The sequence below is a fragment of the Mus caroli genome, unplaced genomic scaffold (genome assembly GCF_978045245.1).
Source record: "Mus caroli unplaced genomic scaffold, Mus_caroli_1 scaffold_2, whole genome shotgun sequence".
Classification (NCBI taxonomy): domain Eukaryota; kingdom Metazoa; phylum Chordata; class Mammalia; order Rodentia; family Muridae; genus Mus; species Mus caroli.
In genome coordinates this window covers 149,814,110-149,835,782 of record NW_028227257.1, presented here as the reverse complement: position 1 = coordinate 149,835,782, position 21,673 = coordinate 149,814,110, and the positions used below count along the sequence as shown (strand labels likewise).

At 46.6% G+C, this 21,673-nt stretch overlaps 1 protein-coding gene across 11 annotated transcripts in view; it reads right to left on the bottom strand.

Moving 5' to 3' along the window:
• Window positions 1-21,673, bottom strand: part of Fnbp1 (formin binding protein 1) — a 118,651-nt gene that overhangs the window by 69,198 nt on the left and 27,780 nt on the right. For all 11 annotated transcript variants that reach the window (XR_015046552.1, XM_085835037.1, XM_029470991.2 and 8 more), the window contains exons 2-4: window positions 11,771-11,886; window positions 3,197-3,253; window positions 2,099-2,246 (exon numbers count right to left, since the gene is read on the bottom strand). Coding sequence is in view for 10 of the 11 variants with exons in the window: in XM_085835037.1 (XP_085691163.1) it covers window positions 2,099-2,246; window positions 3,197-3,253; window positions 11,771-11,886 (321 nt within the window). In the remaining variant the exon portion in view is untranslated. The remainder of the gene's footprint in view (window positions 1-2,098; window positions 2,247-3,196; window positions 3,254-11,770; window positions 11,887-21,673) is intronic.

Here is a 21,673-nt window from a genome sequence, read left to right as displayed (position 1 = left end):
CATTGGGCTGCACTCCCAGTCCTGGCCACATTTATTATTTCTCAGCTATTGCCATTCCTTTCTCCCCTGCACTTCCTGCATGCCTGCCTTCTGTATGCCTGATGAAGTAGGCATGGACATCCCTGTCCTAGAGGAGCAGACGTCTTCATATGAGATAGGAAAAAACCCAGCAAGCAATTCCACACAACACCTCACGGTGCTGTGGGGCAGGGTTAGTGGGGCGTGTGATCGCATGATTAGGATACACACAGGCCTGGTTCTGTTTCTAATGCTTCTCCAGCTTCCCCCAAAATATGGATAAACACTATACAAAAAGAATAATGCAAGGGATTAGAGAAGGCTCGAAAGTTAAGAGTACTGGCATGGCAGGGGGATCTCTGAATTGGGGACCAGCCTAGTCTACAGAGTGAGTTCCAAGACAGCCAGGGCTACACTCACAAAAACCCTGTTGCAAAAAACCAAAACATTGCAAAGCAAGAAAAGGTGAAAAGGGAGAGGCATTTTAAGTGCAGTAGATGGGAAAGTCCGCAGGGAGAAGGAAACATTCCTAAGGAACGGGCCTGAGGTCTGGCAAAAGGCTTTCTCAGGGAGGAAACCTGTACAAAGACCCTGAGGCCAGTGAACCCAGCCTCGGACAGGACCACACAGCTGGAGGCGAGGGACCGGGAGGGGCGGGGCTCTCATGGGCTGTCCATCTTCTGACTCATTCCTGAAACAGAACCAGTACTTGCTACAAAGGTGAGAGCAGTTTCTGTTTGGGGAGCAGGCTAAAATGCTAAACCCTGTGAGCAGAGAAGGGTCAGTGGTGAGAACTGAGAGCCCTAAACAGGAAGAGAAACCTTTGCAAAGGTCAAGGCAAGGTCAAAAGCAGGACAGCAGGCCTGGGCTGGCTGCAGATTCTGTGCACACATTTTATCTTTATACTGGGTGGTAATGTTTTCTTCTGAGCCCCAGGGTTCAGTCTTACTGCTTCCTAGCTGTTTCACAAATTAAAATGTCTTGCTGGGTGTGGTGTCGAACACCTTTAATCCCAGTCCTACAGGAGATAGAGGCAGTCAAATCTCTTGAGTTCAAGGCCAGCAGAGGTCTACAGATCGAGTTCTTGAACAGCCTGGGATAAACAGTGAAACCCTACCTTGAAAAACAAAACAACAAACAAACAAAACAACAAAACACTGTCCTTAATGGCTGGTCCAGCAGAGACTGTTGTCAGCCTTAGGTCTCCAACCTTGGAGCTGAGGATGGCCGCTTGGCTCGGCTAATTCAATCTTGTGGGAAGCCTAACTAACAGGAAGCTTTTAGAACCTCCACTGGCAAGACACAGCTGCAATGAGATGGCTCAGCAGGTAAAGAAATCAACTCCTGCATGTTGTCTTCTGACCTCTACACACAGGTCACAACACGGTACGTGAACTCGGGTAGCACCCACCGCTCACCCACCGGCCTTGCATGTCTGATCAGCTGCCCTTCCGTGTGCACTGTCCCACCTGGATCTAATTTTGTTGGCTTTATATTTATTTTTAATCTGTATGAGCATTTTGTCTGCATTCATATATCCATGCCACACTTGTGCTTTGTATCCAGGAAGGTCAGAAGAGGCCTTGGATCCCCTTAGAACCGGAGTTAGAGATGGTTGTGAGCCACCACGTGGGCCATGAGAACCGAACCTGGGTCCTCGGCAAGAGCAGCTAGTGCCCTTAACCAAGGAACCCTCTCTCCAACCCCCTGTTTGTTTTTGAAACAGGGTCTCACTATGCCACCTTGACTGGTCTAGCACTCATTACGTAGACCAGTCTGGCCTTGAATTCACAGAGATTCACCTGCTTCCTCTACTTCTAGATTGTTTAAAGTGTGCAGTACCACATCTGGATCCTTTTGGGTTGTCTTTGCCAAGACAGGGTCTCACTATGCAGCCTTGAAGGCCTGGGATTCATTGTGTATCACATGTGGTCATCGAATTTGCAGAAAACTTTTCGCCCTGCCTCCTCCCAACACCCCCAGTGCTAGGAGCACGGGTGTGAGCCACCACACCCCACTCCTTGTGTCTCCCAGGTAGAACATCCTGGTCTTTGGAGGAGGACACCCCAATATGCATTACCGATTTCCTCTCCTGCTTCAGCTCCTGAACGTAGCGCGTCAGGTCCACCGTGATCTGTGACGTCATGTTCTCAGAGATGACCTCGTGCTGCCCGGCGTAGTCATTCATCTCATTCAGGGTGGAAAGAAAGGCTTTACAAGCCGTGTACCTGAGGACAGATTGCACCGGTTCAAGCCCACCTCCAGCCTCACTCGCTTCACTTGAGGAAATAGTAATTAAAATCAGTCTGCCCTGCATCTGCCTCCCAGAGGATCTTGCCGGTTCATTACACAACAGCTCAGAATTAATTACAACCCAAACCCGGCCACAGGTGCTCTGTGAAATGCAGCCTCTGCCTCTGTTTATTCTCAGGCCAGAGATGGTCGCAAACTCACCCACCCGTGTCCGCAAAGAACACCAGGCCCCTGGACCTATATCAAAGATGGTACTTCCACCTCGCACAGTGACCCATTGCTGCTGACTGAGACAGACAAGGCTCTTGGCTGGATGAGCAGGTGAGGTAAGGCTTCTGGCGATACAGAAGGGAGCCCAGACTCTAGGGCTGTGGTTCTCAATCTGTGGGTTGTGACCTCTTAGTGGGGTGTCAAATGACCCTTTTACAGGGGTTGCAAATCCGATGTTCTGCACATCAGCTATTTATATTACAATTCATAACAGTAGCAAAATTATAATTACAAAGTAGCAATGAAATCATTTTACATCTGGGGGTCACCACAACACCAGGAACTGTATGAAAGGGTCACAGCGTTGGGAAGACTGAGAGCCAACGCTCCAGGGCTTACCCAACCCCCACACAGGCTTGCAGCACTTCCTATACTTTTTCTTATAGTTTAATGGAAACAGTCTCAAATGGGTCCAGTGGCTCAGGGTCTAGGTTCTCATTGTGTCCCCCCAGGTTCATGGACACAGACAGGAAGGTAGGACGGTACTTATATGACAAGATGCAGTTCCCACCCACTTCCCAACCACCAACTACACACATCTCACTACACATCTGCTAGCAATGCACCAACTACACACATCTCACTACACATCTGCCAGCAATGCACCAACTACACTCATCTCATCTCACTACACATCTGCCAGCAATGCACCTACTTGTACTCTTCCTCTTCCTTCGAGTTCTTCTTAGGTTGGTATTTCTTTGAAAGATTCCTAAGACCAAAATGAAAGATATGTCACCTTATTTGGAAGTACACAGAGGAACCAGGAATGACAGATGACGCATGCACCTTACGAGTTTTGCTTTGTTTTTTTTTTTTAAAGTCATAAAGTTGTACAATTAAAGCCCATTGTGGGGCCATCAAGATGGCTATGGCTCAGGGGTAGCGGCAGCTTGCGGAAAAGCCTGATGGCCGGAGTTTGATTCCCCAGGACCCCACAGGGTTGTCCTGGGATGTCTGCACACTGTGGTATACACACCCTCAATACACATATGATATACAGCAATAAATAATTTAAAAATGTTTAAAAATTTTGAGTCCAACAAATAACAGGATATACATACACTTAAGCCCATAGACCACTCTTCTATAGAAGTGTGCATATGTACCAGATTTACCTAATAAACACATTTAAAAAGCAACATTTTGAGCCGGGCGTGGTGGCGCATGCCTTTAATCCCAGCACTCGGGAGGCAGAGGCAGGCGGATTTCTGAGTTCGAGGCCAGCCGGGTCTACAAAGTGAGTTCCAGGACAGCCAAGGCTACACAGAGAAACCCTGCCTAGAAAAAAAAAAAAAAAAAAAGCAACATTTTCTGTAAATGTTTGTTTTAAGGGAGGAAAAAAAGGCAAAAAAGGAGAAGCACTTCATACTGAAAGAGCAATGAAGGTTAGTCACTCCAAAGCCAGGTGGGAGGGGTGGGGAGGGGTGGGCAGGGAACAAAGTGGGGTGGGCGGGGCTGAGTTCAGCAAAAGATTTCAAAGAAGAGCCCTGTGGCTGCCTTCCAGATATTTTTAGTATGCAGTTTTAAATAGTAACCACTTCTTTTGTTAATCATAACTTACAAATTGAAAACTCCACTTCTAAGTTCAGACCTCACATAAAAATTCTCAAACTGGTTTAAAAAGAAACAAACATACATTTGCCAGGTGGTAGTGGTGGTGGCACAAGCCTTTAGGTAGATCTCTTTGAGTTTGAGAATAGCCTGGTCTACAGATTGAGTTCTAGGACAGATAGGGCTACATAGAGAAACTCTGTCCCCCCAAAAAACCCCAACAACAACAAAAAACAATAACAAAAAACCCCACCTCAAAACAAACAACAAAAATTAAATCCACATTTTCATTTTTTAAAATATTTATTTATTTATTTATTTATTTATTTATTTATTTATATGAGTGCACTGTAGCTGTCTTCAGACACACCAGAAGAGGGCATCTGATCCCATTACAGATGGTTGTGAGCCACCATGTGGTTGCTGGGAATTGAACTCAGGACCTCTGGAAGAGCAGTCAATGCTCTTAACTGCTGAGCCATCTCTCCAGCCCCCCACATTTGCTTTTTAGCCTCTAGTCCTGAACATAAGGTAATTTAAATGTTAAATGGAACAGAAGGAAGTGGAGCCTGACTAGCTGTGGCAAATGTTGCTTTATAAGGTCTGGCAAGAGGGATCTGTGGATAAAGGTTGGTCCCTAGACCCAATAACATGAGTTTGATCCCTAGAACTACACTGTCATAAGAGAGAACTGACTCCCACAGGATGCCCTCTGACCTCCATATGCACACTGTAGCTGCCCACAAAAAAACCTAATTAATTAATTAAAAATGAAATAAAATTTAAAGGCTTGTTCAGTGTGGCCTAGATTGGCCTAGAATTTGTGGTGATCCTCCTGCCTCAGCCTCCTGAGTGCCTGAGGTCCTCTTTTTCCTAGAATTCAGTAGATAGTCAGCTGGCCTCAAATCCAGAGATCGCACTGCTGGAACTAAAGATGCGCGCCACCATGCCCCGCCCCCTTACCCCACTTTTTAGCAAAGCCTCCAGTAAAAGTGTGTGTGTAGTCATACCCAAGTCTCGACAAACACACGCAGAGACTAGAGGCCAGCAAGTGCCCTCTTCTCCCGCTCTCTGCCTTGTTTCCTCGAGACAGAATTCAGGGCCAGGCTGGCAGCCAGCAAGCCCCGGTAACCTTCAAGTCTCCAGTCCTTGCAGCTCTAGAATTATCGATGTAAACGGTCACGATCAGCTATTTCTGTGGGTGCTAGGGATTTGAACTCATATCCTCATGCTTGGCCAACAGACACTCTTATCTACTGAGGCATCCCCAAAGCCCCTAGTCCAAGGTTCTTTCTCTATAAACCCTCCCCAACCTCTAGCCCTGGGACAGGCTTTCCAGCCTTGTATTAAGTTAGTTTTTTGTTTTTGTTTGTTTGTTTGTTTTTTAAACACGGACGCAGGGAATCCCTCAGAACACTATCTTTACATTTTCTGGATCTGCTGAGTGTGTTTCCTATACTCATCCAGCTCTTTGGGTAGACGAACAAGCAGAGAGGAAAACATGAGTTCCCGAGGCTGCTGGCTCCGATCTGGCCGACCCTGTGATCCACGGGGACTTTTACAGCAGATACTTGGGCCCTTTTCCAGGTGCCCTGAACCAGAACGTCTAGGGTGGAGCCTAGGAATGTTTGGATCTGTTCTTTTATTTTTCTGAACAGTTACCACGAGACATCTGAATCAGGGTGGCAGAAGGTGGAGGCTGCTCGCCCAGCAAATGGAAGGCACCAGAGAGAAGGGGACCAGGAATCAGCCCAGAGCACAGTCCTGAAATCCCAGCTACTTATGAGGCTGAGGCTGGTAGATCCTGAGTTCAAAGCCTGCCTGGACTATGGAATCAGCTCAAAGCCAGCTGGGGCTTTTATGCCTTAAAAAAATAAAATAAAATAAAAATTAAAAAATCATATATATGAATACACACACACACACACACAGACAGAGAGGGGGGAGGTAGGAAAGTTTGCATTATCAGACAATAAACAAATGAAGCAAGATGCTCACCTCAGTCTAAACAACTTGGAAAGGTGTTCCTGAGAACAGCAGAGATGGAGGATGTTGGAGGCAACTTAGAATGGACACAAAGGGAAATAAGGCCATTGCCCTGAGCCAGTTCAGACAGAAGCAAACTGAACAGAGAGGACACACTCAAGGACAAGGTACCTGCCCTGACAATATCACTGGAAGTGACTGTCCCTTGCAATACTTCTATTTTTTTCTTCTGGTTCTCTCTGGGGCTGACCTGTTGGGTTTGTTCTCTCTAGAGGCTGGACACAGCTGCCTCTGAGAATCAGCTGGGGAAGAGGTCCAACTTAGGGATGCGGAGCAATTGTCTGTCCCGAAACTCCTAGCGCTTTGGGCCGTGGCAGGGTTATTCAGGAGAAGAGGCATGCCCCCATGGGATCCCTACGTTTATGAGGGTTTCCCCATGCTTGAAGCTTGAGACCTGAGGAGTGGAGACCACAGACAAGCCCACACTTTGCCCAGGTCCTCGGAGTCCACAGATGGGAAGGGACAACATGTGATGAATGTGCTAGCGTCACTGTGCAATGAGAATGCTGGGGTCAGCCAGAAGACTCTCAACTTTCTCTCCTTGGGGTCTTGTGGCCAGCTAGCCTCCGTTTCCAGAGAGGTTTAGCTGAGGAGGGAGGATACACCCTGTATGGGTCGGCACCATCCCACGAGCTGGGGTCTCAGACCAAACGAGGAGGAGGAAGCGTGTAGAAGTCACCTCTTTGCTTCCTGACCACCCTCACTGTGGAAGCAGCTACCTCAAGCTCCAGCCATGGTGATGGACTGTGTCCCCCTAAAACTGCAAGCCAGAGCAAACCCTTCATTGTTTACTATGCTGGCATTTGGTCAGCGGGGTGAGAAAAGTAACTCACCAACTTTAAAAGGCAAAAATTCCCACCATTCACCTTTTACAGTTGTTCCCAGGGTACAACGTGCCCCAAATCGTACAGCTGTGAAGTGAAGCGGGCACAGGATCGCCCCCTGCACTGGGGAGTAGGGGGTGAGCACAGCCAGTTAGTTCATCAGACTGCCCCAGGTCAAGCATACCCAATGTGAAGAGATTTGTCAAGCACTGTCAGAAGCCGGGGGTAGTGGGTGGGGTGGAATGAGGACGATGATGGCAAGAACAAGGGAGAGGGACAAGGACATGGAGAGAAGAAGGGAAAACCCAGCCTGGAGAAAAAATGAAAACACACAAGAAAAATAAACAACTCACACCCCCAAGAGTATTTCACACTAGAGATGAACTTAAAACACAAACCGGAATGGCAGAAAAGCCCGAGACAGACAAGACCTGCAATGTCAGACTCAGAAAATGAACTCTGGGCAAAAAACCCACACCGTTTGGCCATTGAATAAACACACCAGGCTTTATCTAGTTTAACAAGAAAGGAGCAAGATAACCACAGCGCCAAGACAGGGACATTAAAGAGCATTCTCAGCATCCAGTAGGAGCGTGGACGCATGCACCGTCACACTGCATGGAGTTATTCAGAAAAGGCAAAGCTGTCCACAAGGAAAATGTTCTGACTGGCCCCAGCCTTCTCAGGGAGGCCATGTAGGGATCCTGTGTAAAGGAAAAAGGCCTGGCCAGGGAAGAGCCCAGGCCCGGCATGCGAGACTCTTAGGCATCCTCCCTGGGAAGAACTTTGGAAATCTAATCAGAAGGAAATGGGGAGTGGCCAAGGAACTAAAGTGTCTGCTTCATAGAAAGCCAGTAGAGGTGGGACAGCACGCAGACGCAACTGGCAATGATCTGGGCAAGAGACAACGGTGTCCTGGACCCAGAGGTAGCACACAGCCAACCAGAAGTGGCTGGATCCTGGGTCAGTATGGACAGTGGAGTGGATGGTGTGTCCTGATGGGTTGGTGAAGAGAGCCCTGGGGCTCCTGTCCTAAGGATTGGAGGGTCACACACTCCCAGGAGAGGTGGAAAGGTCAAGGGTCGGGCAGATGTGGATGCAGGAAGGCATTATTTAGAAATCCTTATGAGTTTAGGTAAGCTGTTTCTGGAGTCTGGGAGAGGAGCAGCTGGAGAGCTAAGTCTGGGGGTGAGTGATTGCTCCATCCACAGGCACTACAGACAGTCACAGCTGGGGTCAAGGAGAGAGCACGGACTGAGACAGGAAAGAAACAGGAACTGACCGCTGGACGCAAGGATAAAATCTTCGAGGTGGGAGGAACCCAAGAGACTGTCATTTGGTCTCCAGGGGAGAAGGATGCTTCCAAGGAGGACAAAAGACCGCTCTCAAGTTCACTATAGTCACAGACAGACCTCCAACGCACCTGGACTGAGGCACCAGGAGGAAGCACAAGAGAAACAAAGACACAAAACTAAGGAAGTCCAATGGACCCATGGCTGGCTCTCCTTCCACTTCAAACTCACAGAGATCCACCTAGCTCTGCCTCCCAAATGAGCCAGACATGTAACTCATCTTCACGAATGGCAACAGATCGGTACTAACTGGTGAAGCAGCCATTTGCGAGTGAGACCCAGCCTCTTGCAGAACTCGAGGGATTGATCTGGACCCAGCCAGCAGGGAACATACTTTCTTGGTTGGTTTCTGTATGCCAGCTACTCAATGTAAACAGAATGTGTCCGTCCTGCTGATGACACAGCTGAGGATAACTTTGAACTTCTAATTCTCCTGCCTCCACCTCCAGGTGCTTCTGTGATGTACCCTATCCGAGTTTATGTAGTGCTGGGGACGGAGCCCAGAGCCCCATGGGACATAGACAAGCCTTTCCTAGCCAACTCAGGCCCCAGTCCTCTATCAACAATTTTAAAATATCTCATGTCCCACATAATTTCTCAGATCTTAAAGGGTAAGGAAAGCGCATGCGCTCGCTCTCTGCGGGAAAGAGAACAGAATACAGACGCATGCCTTATTCCTTTCAAACAGCGGCCTTTGAGAAACTAAAATGTCCCAAGGAATTTCATGCTGGGGCTAAAAAAGCTAAAGCTGGGCTGGAAGGGCAGGAACATGGTTATAGGTGGAAGGAGAAAACCTATTCCATGGAGTTGTCTTTGACCTGTGTGTGTGTGCGCACACACACATATGCATGCATGCACTCATACACACACATACACAATACACACTATACACACACACCGGAATACATACCACACACATACATTCCACATATCACTCCCCCCCACTCCATACTCCCATACACACTTCACAAACACAACACACACACACAAACACTTCCCACACATAGATATCATATTCACCCTACACACAAACACTTCCCACATACACACATACTCCACACCTCCCATACACACTTCTCTCTCTCTCTCTCTCTCTCTCTCTCTCACACACACACACACACACACACAGTGGTTGTTACTGTGATGATGAAAACTTCAGACACCTTATCATCACCATGCAGGACATACTAGAGCTAAGACATGAACAGACCATGACGGACCAAGACTGCCTACCCTTGTACACTCTTGCTTTATATTTACTTGACCTGTCAGGACCCAAGGACAGACTCGGAGGCCTCTGGACTTCCTGGTTTCTCTTCCCAGTGTGGCCACACTGAGCGAGTCTCCTTTCTCTGCTTTTTTACTTTGACTTGTCTCTTTGGGGACAGGTGCCTGGAATTAGCTAAAATCAATCGATCTTTAGGACAGTTCTTTTCAAATCCTGCCTCCTGGGACTATTCCCACTGCAAACACTAACCAAGTCCAAGTCTTACTAAAGCCAGGCAGAGTTTCTCTCTGTCAACACAGTCCTGCTCCTACGATAAAGCTTCCTTTAGGGTGCCGGGCGTGGTGGTGCACGCCTTTAATCCCAGCACTTGGGAGGCAGAGGCAGGCGAATTTCTGAGTTCAAGGCCAGCCTGGTCTACAGAGTGAGTTCCAGGACAGCCAGGGCTACACAGCGAAACCTTGTCTCAAAGAAAAAAAAGAAGAAGAAAGAAAAGGGCTCAGATATGCACCCGCTGGAGTGTGCTGGGCTGGCGAGATGGCTCGGTGGGTAAAGGTGCTTGGTGCCAAGCCTGCCAGCCCGAGTTCAATCCTAGAGACCTGCATGGTGGGAGGAACCACCTCCCGGGAGTTGTCCTCTGACCTCACAGGATGCAATAGTGGCACTTTCACCTCTTCCACACACAAGATAAATAGATAATGTAACTAAATTTTAAAAGAGAAAAAGAAGAGGGGGGAATCACCAGGAATGGGGACAGCCAGCTTCCAAGTGACAGCAGACCCGAGAAACCTTGGAGACCCGCATCGCAAAACAATAAAGGCAATGAAAACATAAACAAATGACCACAGTGCAGACAAAGCTTACAAGAGTCAGACAAAGTCAGACTCTTAAGGATTACAGCCAGGGCTCACCTCCGAGGGAAACTCACAGCAGACTCTGTGGAGCCAAGTTACTTGGGAGAATTGGGGATCCGTGGGAGGCTGGGCTAATTGAGAGCCCCACATGTGGGGGTTACCTACAAATGGGTATTCCAACGTGAAATTTACTGGTAGCCAAGTTTCTCCAAAATTAAAGGGAAAAAAAATCACTAAAAAAAAACCACAAACAGGGCTGGAGAGATGGCTCAGTGGTTAAGAGCACTGGCTGCTCTTCCAAAGGACCTGGGTTCAAATCCCAGAACCCACATGGCAGCTCAGAACTGTTTAATTCTAGTTCCAGGGGATCAGATACCCTCATACAGACATGCATGAAGTTAGATAACCAATGTAAATAAAATTTTTTAAAAATTTAAAAGAAAAAGAAAATCTGCCAGGCGTGGTGGTGCACGCCTTTAATCCCAGCACTTGGGAGGCAGAGGCAGGCGGATTTCTGAGTTCGAGGCCAGCCTGGTCTACAAAGTGAGTTCCAGGACAGCCAGGACTACACAGAAAAACCCTGTCTCGAAAAACAAAACAAAACAAAAAAAAAAAAAAAAAAGAAAAAAAAAAATCTAAAAACCTGAGCCTAGAGGCCGAGTGCAGAGGATGGAGTTGGGGGTGGGGATTTACATAGAGGCACACGACCCTGGCTTCATTGGGAAGTGCTGCCAAATAAACCAGAACACAGCACAGCAAAAGAAACCATAACGAAACACAGTACCTACAGCAGGGACTGAGCTCAGAGCGACGGCGCACACCTGCAATCCCAGCACTCGGGAAGCGAAGGCAGGAGCTCAAGGCCAGACTCCACTATACAATGAGTTCAAGGCTAGCCTGGGTTACATGAGGCCTTGAAAACTGAGCAAACCTAAGTTAACAGATTTTTTTTTAATTTTGCTCTCATAAAAATTAATTTTCCATCTTAATTTTCTATATTAAAAACAGCTATTTCCAGTGATATATTACTTCACAAGAACTGTCTCTCTCTCTCCCCCTCTCTCTCACACACACACACAGTGAAATGAGAACAGAAATCGTGCTTGCTTGCTTCTGGCAGGCAAGATGCGGGCGGGCGTGGGGGTAGGGGGGGCTTGCTGCCAAGCTTGATGATCTGAGTTCAATCCCCAGGACTCACTCACACCATAGAAGGAGAGAAAACCAACTCCTTGGGTTGTGTTCCAACTCCACACAAGCACCCCGGCACACACTCCCCTGCCCTATAAATAAATAAATGTAATGAAAGTTTTAATAAAAAGAGAAATGAGCCTTTTGTGTGTGCAACACCCCAGCCGTCTCTCCGGGCTGTCTTACCTGAGTTGCTTGGCATAGCTGAGCTCAATCTCCGTCCTCTCCTTGACAAACTTGATGTATTTCTCAAGAATATCGATTCCCCACTGTGTATGTTTTTCCAAGTTGTCAAACTGATCCTGTTTGAAAAGAGAGAGAGGGGGAAGTTTATTGTCTCTTTCTATGGCTTCCAGTTCCAGGGAGCCACCCTCTCCATCATTCACTGGTCCCAGACAGCAGCTCTAGCATTTTCCATGATGACACTGAGGATGGAGGTGGTGTCTGTTGAGAGCTTTACATCAACAGTACCAAATTTGGTTTGAGCATCGTCCAGAGTTAGCATCCCTGCTCTCTCCTCCTTTTAGACACATTGTGTCTATATATAATTAATGTTCCATTACAAAAGAAAATGTCTCAGATGCCAAAAGCTGACAGGTCACACACACACACACACACACACACACACACACACACACACACACAAGCACTCTAGGGCAGACGAGATGGCTCAGTAGTAAAGAGCACTTGCTGTTCTTGCAGAGGGCCAGAGTTTGCTTCTCGGCATCTATATCAGGCAGCTCACAGGTTTAACTCCTGTATATCAGAAACCCTTCCTAGACTCCTTAAGTACCCTCATGCACACGTGCGCACACTTACCCAATGAAATAAAAAATAATTTCTTATATTTATTTTATGTATGTGGATGCTTTGCCTGTATATACATAAGGGTACCAAGTGTGTGTGCCTGGTACCCATGCTAACCAGAAGAAGGTCTCGGGTCCCTGGATCCAGAGTTACAGGCAGTAATGAACTGTCATATGGGTGCTGGGAATTGAACCCTGGTCTTTTGGAAAAAGCAGTCAGTGCTTTTAACTGCTGGGTCATCTCTCTAGCTTTCCCCTCTTTTTGGTTGAGACAGGGTCTCACTATGTAGCCTTGGCTGGCTTGGAACTTGATAAGTGGGCAGGGGCTTGGAATTCACAGAGATCCACCTGCCTCTGCCTCAGGGATGCTGGGCTTAAAGACATGCATCCCACCCTGCATCTTTTTTTTTTTTTTTTTTTTTTTTTAAAGAAAGAACCAGCTGCTTGCACTTGGAGAGCAGAAAGGGTCGGGGTACAGTTATCACATTTTGCTTTTTCTCAAGTGAGTAAGATAGCTCACTGTGGACTTCGATACACTATGTCTCATGGACAAAAAAGCAATTGGACCCAGGGAACCGAAACTGAATGGGGTTAGACTACACCTTGTACAGAGGCTAGGGGTTTCTGCTTTGAAGAGGGGGATGGGTAAGTGTGCCAGCCACTGTTGATGCCTGGTTGTGGAGACAGCCAGGACTCCCATGGGTTTGTCTCCCTTGAGAGCAGGTGAGGCTGGGAGGACACCAGGGTATGGGCAGGGGTGATGGAGCTGGAGAGGGTATAGGGTCAGATTTTCCAAGGCCTTCAATGCACAGAGAAGGAGCTTGGACCCTTTAGAAAGCACACGCTGCTCTGCAAAATCGTGACCACAGATCTGCCTGGAGTCACGGGAGACCGAGGCCCGGAGACTGTCCCCACAGTCTGAAGGTGAGAGCAGCAGGAGGAAGCCATGCTGACACTTGGCAAATGCAACCGTAAGTGACAGATTGGCTGCAGACTCTGAGGGAGTCTCGAGCAAAAGGGGGAAGGGCTTCAGGGTGAGTCTGGGTCTGCTTCCTGCACATAAAGGAAGAGTCCGCACAGGGGAGGAAGACTTCGTGTACTCTGGCCGTGTGAATAAAGGGTTTGGTACACACAGCAGAGCCTGCAAGCACAGATGGACCAAGCTCGCAGGAGGATGTCGGGAAGTGGATGGTCTGAAGCTACAGCCACAGATCAGAGTGCCAGGGGGAGGGCAGCCCCACACAGGAGCAGCAGGGAGGACTGGCCCAGGAAGCGGAGCCGGAGCCGAAGAGCAGTGGAACAGAGCCAGAGAATGCATTAGAGCATCCCAGGAAGGGTTTCGAGCCAGGTCAGATGGGAGGCGTGCGAGGGTCTGGCCAGCTCCAGGACTTTACTGACACAGTCTCAACAGCTCTGCTAGGAGTCCCTAGCACGCCCAGGAATCCCTGCTTCATTTCTCTAAAACATGCAAGGTCTTAAGACATGCAATATATAACTGGCACACTTCGGGCATTCTTTCCAGCCCCATCCCTGAGATATGACTGCCATTGGTACAGCGCTGGGGCTGCAGCTCAGTTGGTGGAGTGTTTGCTTAGCGCAAACCCAGGCAGCCCTGGGTTCCATCTCTAATCCCTCAGGAACTGTGTGTGGCCCGCACCCCTGTAAATTCAGCACTCGGAAAGTAGAGGCAGGAAGATCAGAAGCTTGTGGTCATCCTCAGCTACATAGCAAAGTTGAAAACAGCCTGGTCTACATAAGAAGCCATCTCACAAAAGGGGGAGGGGGAACTGAGAGAGCTCAACCGTTAAGGTCGCATATGGCTCTTTGTCCTGTGAAATTCCAACTCCAGGGGATCTCAAGTTTCTGATCTCCACAGGCACTGTATTTATGTGGTCAAACCTACACTCATGAACATATACATACAAGTAATAATTAAAAATAAAATCGCGGGGGCTGGAGAGATGGCTCAGTGGTTAAGAGCTCCGACTGCTCTTCCAAAGGTCCCGAGTTCAAATCCCAGCAACCACATGGTGGCTCACAACCATCCGTACTGAGATCTGACTCCCTCTTCTGGTGTGTCTGAAGACAGCTACAGTGTACTTACATATAATAATAAATAAATAAATCTTTAAAAAAAAATCGCCTACCAGGGCTGGTGATTTTAATCCCAGGACTTGGGAGGCAGAGGTAAGTGGATCTCTGAGTTTGAGGTCTTCAGAGGGGGCTTCAGGACAGCCAGGGCTACACAGAAAAACCCCTGTCTCAAGCCAACCCCTCACCCCCCCCAAATAAAATAAAATCTTCTTTTTAAAGAGGCTGCACACAGTGATGTGTACATTTAAAATCTCACCTCTTGGGAAGCTGAGACAGGAGGACACGAACCCAAGATTTCAAGGCCAGCCTGAGCAATATAATGAGATTCTGCCAACAACAAGGAAAGCTATACACACTTAACATATATAACCCGAAGTGTCCAAAGGTAAGTGTGTGCCCATGATACCAATCATCTCCACAATCTACCCCACAAATACATACCCACCCCTTCTAAAAGCGTTCTCTTGTCTTTTGATTCCTGGTACGTGATTCAACCTCTTCAAACACAACACAGCTTTGTTGAAGGCTGGAGCTGAGCTATGCTTTCAGCTCGCTTCTGCATCAGCCTTGAGTCAATCAGAGTCATGTGTCCCAATTTCCTTCCTGTTACTGTGATAAAACACCCTGTCTTGAGACGACAGAGAGGAGAAAGTGTATGGTTCAGTTTACACTCTAGCTCATAGCCCATCACTGAAGAAAGCCAAGACAGGAATTCAAGGAGGAACTCAAACAGAAACTGTGGAGGATGCTGGCTGCCTGCTTGTCCAGAGACTTATGCTTAGCTAGCTTTCTCATGAGGTCCAGGACCACCTGTCTAGGGGATGGTGCTACCCACAGTGGGCTGGATCCTCCCGAAACAATTAACAATCAAAGCAAGCACCCACAATCATGTCCACAAGCCAATCTGGTGTGCACATTCCCTCAATTGAGACTCTTTTTCTTAGGTGACACTGTCAAGTTGACAGCTAATGCTGAGATTACTGGCTTACGGTCACCATGACTAGATTAATGACCTTAGCCTTGCTTGTAGCCAGGAGCAGAGAACAAAGAACTGTCAACTTAGGACACACGGAGTCTTATGCCACTAAAATGCCCTGAAGATAACTCCTGTGAAAAGTGTTTATCCTTACAACCCATCTTTTAAAATGTTGTCGTAAAAAAAAAAAAAAAATCAAAGGACGAAGATTTAAAATTCTCATCACTTTTTTTGTCCTCGACCCACCCCCACGCCTCCCAGATTCCATTGTAAGAAACACTGCTCAGAAGATTATTTATTTATGTTATCTCTACAGGAGGCTTGCTGAGCAAATGAGCGGGGCAAACAAGACGGCAGGTTTCTGTAAACAAGCGGAAGAGGCAAATACACAAGGAACTCAAGTGATGGTTAGGAATGAACAGCTCCCAGCACTCAGGCTAAGACTTCCCACAAGTACTCTGTTGGCCAGTGACCCTGCCTTGGTCTAGTTTCATATCGACCAGGTTTACAGAAAAGTAATAGCTGGGGTGATGGCTCTGTGGTTAACACACTTGCCTTGAAGGCATGAACACCAAGGTCTGATCCACAACACCCATGTCAAAGTGCCCAGTGCTGGGTAGATGGAGACAGGTGATCCCTGGGGTTCACCAGCCAGCTTACTCACCCTGTATCTAAAGAGATGTTTAGATGGTGTGTCTGAAGATAACAGCTGAAGTCAGCCTCTGGCCTCCCCCCCCCTCACCCATATATATATATATATGTGTGTGTGTATATATATATATATACACACACACACACATATCCCTCCAATATATCATATCCTCTGTCTATCTTTCTACCTATATATCTTTATATATATATATCTACATCTATATCTATATATTGATATATATCACGAGCTGGGGCTGGAGCTCAGTAGTAGAAACGTGGAGTTCAAGGTTATAGCCTCAGCAGTGAAAACAAGACAAGTCTTCCCTTCCTGCCTCCCCTTGAGTTTTTTCTTCAGCGCCATTACCTCTGAAAACTCTGACAGCTTCTGCTCTTGGATTTTACTGTCTCGCTGACAGTCTCTCTGATACACCTGCCTGACACTCTCTATAGCAAGGGTGGATAGCCCTAAGTTCTTCCAAACAAACAAACAACAAAAAGAAACCTGAGTTCCCTTTAAAGTTCACTGACCAGTTATGTTTCCATTGGCTTTAGTTTTGAGACAGGGTGGTACTTAGTCCAGGCTGGCCTCAAACTCGCTATGAAGCCAAGATGACCCTGAACTCCTGATCTTCCTGCCTCTACTTCCCACACAAAGGAATGACAGGCATGTATTGCCAAGCCAGTACCAGCGATCAAAGCAGGGGCTTTGTGATGCGAGGCAAGCACTCTATCAGCTGCACTACACTCCAGACCTCAGCAATGTGCTTTCAACAGTCATCAGTTACCAAAACCATTTTGCCAACTGTAGTAAAGCTATTTCTCAAAGCACAGGATCCAAACAGGACAGAGAATCCTCACAGCAAAGCCTCAAGTAGCAACGAATACATGAATGCCTGCTGCCTCCACGCAGCATCCTCCGTAGGCGATGTTAAGGCATCCCTGAAGGGACCACGCCCCACCGCTACTATTGAAGGACAAGGCAGCCACAAGAAAATTCAAAACAGATGAAAAGCCAATCGGCCCACTTACATTCTTGACTAAAATGTGGAAAATTTAATGGGAAGAAATTCCAAATCTCAAAAAGACTCCTTTGTGGCAAACATTATAAATGGTCCTTAGAAAACTATCCCAGACTCCAGCGAGGATGGTGGTGTTATCGAGACTCGAGACTACATTCCTTCCTGAGGTGCCCAGGTGGGGCAACCCGCTACCCAGCACCTGGGAGGCTGCAATGGAAGGATTGTCATGTACCTGAGGTCAACCATTTTTGTGCTTAGAAACTGCAGTTTTCTAAACAAAACTCCCTAGTGGGAAGAGTAGCCTCACAGAGACTGGCTGCTTCTGTTTCTGTGGCCATTCTTGATGAGGTGAATCTGGGAAGAAAGACAACTGCACTCAGGCAGGCAGAGGAGGGTCAGGGGGGAGCTGGCCTAGCCACAAATGATGCTGAACTCCTGAGTTCGGCCTCTAAACCTCTCAAGTCCTGGTATAACAGGTGTGCACCTGATCAAGTCTTTACCCTTTTAAAGTGGTGTGTGTGTGTGTGTGTGTGTGTGTGTGTGGTGGGGGGCTGTGGGTAAACTCTTGGCATACTGGGCTCTGGCTATACATTGATTGATTCACATCCTCAGCCTTAAGAAGAGTAGCTCAATGGCCTTTGCAGATAGCCGGATCTCTTCCTTGGGTAACACACCAATAGTTTCCCAAAGAGTAGGCACCATATGATATCTGCAGCCATAGTAACTAACCATGGCAACAAAACATCCTTGACAGTTACAATGAAACCCACCAGTTCACCTTACACTGAAAATGATGCTTTTACTGGGCACCATTACCTATAATTCACTGGTGGCATAGTTAGCCTCAGCTGTCAACAAGATGTTCCAGGGAAGAGGGAACCTCAATTGAGGAGTTACCTCCATTAGCCTGGCCTGTGAACTGTTTGTGGGGCTTTTAACTTAATTACTAATTGACATAGGAGGGCCTAGCCTAGCCCTCCTATGTAGGGCAGTGCTATCCCTACGCAGGTAGGCCTGGGCTGAATAGGAAAGGCACCTGAGCAAGCCAGGGGCTGAATCAACAAGCGGTACTCTTCTAAGGTCTCTGCTACATACAGTTCCTGCCTCCAGGTTTCTGCCCTGGCTTCCATCAGTGACTGACTATAACCTATAAGACAAATGAACCCATTCCTCCCCAAGCTGCTTTTCATTATGTTTTATGACAGCAACCACACAAGGTTTTCATTTAGAAAATATTTTCCTTGATATATGTGGATCTTCTAAGCATTGACATTGAAGTTACTGTACCATAAGAAAAAGAATTTATTTGCATTTGTGTTATCATTGACTGTCTCCTCTTTTCCGGGTATTCTAATTTGCTACATAGAAGGCAGAATGCTATAATTAGCAACAAGTATTACCAGTTGCTCTACATTCAGTGAGAAAACGGCTGTCACATAAGCAAGAGCTTGTCTTAGAGGCAAGGAAAAAAAAAAAAAAAACACCAGTCCAACGTTTGAAGCAAATAAATATGCAAATGTTTTGCCCTACACAGACATACTAAAGCACGCATTCTGTCACAGCACGGACACTAAGGAAAGAGACTCACACAACAACCAAGACTTCACAAAATGAAGAATTTCAGCCAAGAAAGGCAGTGCACACATGTACACCCAGCACTAGGGAGGTGGAGGTTGGAAGATCCGGAGTTCAAGGACATTCTTGGTGCCACAGCAACGTTGAGAGCAACTTGAGATATGTGAGACCCTGTCTCAAGACAAACCAAACAAAAACTCCACCATAGGCAGGGCTGGAGAGATGGCTCAGTTGTAAAGAATATTTTTTTCTTCCTCGTGCAGAGGACCTGAGTTCAGTTTCCAGCACCCGAATGGCAGCTCACAGCAGCCTGTAACTCTACTTCCAGGGTCCAACACCCTCTTCTGACCTCTAAGGGCCCCTGCAGGCACGTGGTGCAATACTTACACAGACATAAAAGTAAACAAGGACGAAGAGGGAAGGCTCAGTGGGCTATTCAAATATGAGGACCCCAGTTAGCATCTCTCGTATCAGAAGCCTAGAAGCCTCGTTTGGGATCCTAGCCCCTTAGAGGAAGAGACAGGAGGATGTCCTGGCCAGCCAGTGTTGCTAAACTAGCAAGCTCCAGGTTTGCTAAAAAAGCCTGTCTAAAAAAAATATGTACGAGAGCAACTGAAGAAGACATTTAATGTCAGCCTCTGGCCTTGTGGATACACTGCCCCTCTGCCCCAAACAATAAACTAGGTATAAGTGTGCTTACAAAATCACAAACTTCAAGGAAGCTAATCGTGTCGCCATTCCAATATAAATACACCCAACGCACGAGCTTGTATGTGTACAGAAACACAATAGAAAAACATAATTTTAAAAGGTTTATGGATTTATTTATTATTTGAAAAAGTCTCTATCTATAGACTAGGCTGGCCTCGAACTCACAGAGATCCACTACCTGTTTCTACCTTACAAGTGCTGGTACCAGAGCGGTGTGGCATTGTGTCTGGCTTGTGAATACATACACGCGTTTTCATATATCCCTCTGTAATATGTCACAAGTATTTGGTCTGTAAACATTTATGAGCTTATCTGTAATTGGGCTGATGGGAAAATCCTCACGATGACAGAAACATAAGGCTACTGGAGCCTCGGCCAACCAGTGACAAAAAATGAAGACAAATCATTTGGAAGAGAAATACCGACATCAATTTTCCAAAGCCTGTCACAAAGTATTGAACTATGATTTTTTTCTTTGATTGATACATTTCCTATTTTGTCTCCATAAAAAATAGAAATCATCCTTCAGAAAATGGCACCAAGAAACGCCCACATATGGATTGTTTATCAATTGCATACAAGCTTTCACACTTAGGGAAAGAGAAAAAAAAAAAACCTTAAAAATCAATCCAGGGGTAGTTGGGCATATTGAATCATCATAAGTTTGAATTGAGCCTGGGCTGCGGTAAGTCCCTGTCAAGAGAAAGAAAGAGACAGAGAGATAGGGGAGGGATGGGAGAGGGAGGGGAGGGGGAGAGGAGGGAATGGGGAGAGGGAGAGAGACAGACAGAGAAAGAGAGAGAAGGGGGAGAGGAAGAGAAGAAAGATAACTTAGAGGTTAAAAGTAATTGCAGCTCTTCCAAAGGACGTAAGTTCAGTTCCCAGCATGCACATTGGACAGCTCACAACCATCTATAACCCCAGCTCCGTGTCCTCTTCTTCTCTTCTGGCTTCTCTGCACACTGGTACATATTCTCTCTCTCATATTGTCTCTCATATTTTTTCTCTCATATTCTCTCTCTCTCTCTCTCTCTCTCTCTCACACACACACACAAAACTTAAAAAAAAAGAGAGAGGAAGAAGGAAGAGAAAGTTCAGGCTTAATATTGTCTAAAAGCCAAGAGTGTAGATAATTTAATTCCCTGTCAATCAAAATGTTCATGGATGTTGTAAGCACAAAATTTTTTTTACAATAAGTAACATAGGCTATGTGTGTCTTAGCCATGGTCACTATTGCTGTGATGAGACACCATGACCAAAGCAAACTGGGGAGTTAAAGGTTTATTTGACTTATGCTTCCACTGATCATTAATGAAGGATCTCAGGACAGGAACTGAAGCAGAGCAGAGGTCATCAAGCTTCCCCTTCAATCACTGATAAAGAAAACGCCCTACAGGGCTATCTACAGCCCAACCTTCTACAGGCATCTATCTCCTCAACTGAGATTCCCTTCTCTCTGATGACTCTAGCCTGTGTCATGTTGACATAAAACTAGCCAGCACAGACTGTTTCACGCCCAGCGTTGGAACTTCATATGTAGACCTGAAGTTAGCCTCAGGTTCCCAGAGACCTCCCTGCCTCTGCCTCTGAAGTGCTGGGATTAAAGGCATGTACCACCACCCCTGACCTATCTAACCACTGAGCCTCCCCAGCCTTTGGAGTTTCCTCTTGTTCCTATACTTAATACTTGCTCATTTTCTATGAACTTTGTATTTCTTGTATTGTTTTGGGGAAGCTCTTATACCTTCAGGTAATTAAGTGTTACATTTTGAATAAATTCTTTTTATTTTTTTTGTAGGGACCTGAAAGATGGCTCAGCAGGTAACAGTTCCTTTTGTTGTTGTTGTTTTGTTTTGTTTTGTTTGTTGTTGTTGTTGTTTTTTCGAGGCTGGGTTTCTCTGTGTAGCCCTGGCTGTCCTGGAACTCACTCTGTAGACCAGGCTGGCCTCGAACTCAGAAATCTGCCTGCCTCTGCCTCCCAAGTGCTCGGATTAAAGGCATGCGTCAAAGGTAACAGTTCTTGCTACCATGTCTAACAACCTGAGTCTGAATCCTGACTCCACACAGTAGGAGAGAACTGACTCCAGAAAATTGTCCTTTGACCTCAACATGTGTGATATAAACATATCCACCCTCCACATACAATTAAAAAATTTTTTCTTAAATTGTTTGATTTGAATTTTTTTTTTTTTTTTTTTTTGGTTTTTCGAGACCGGGTTTCTCTGTATAGCCCTGGCTGTCCTGGAGCTCACTTTGT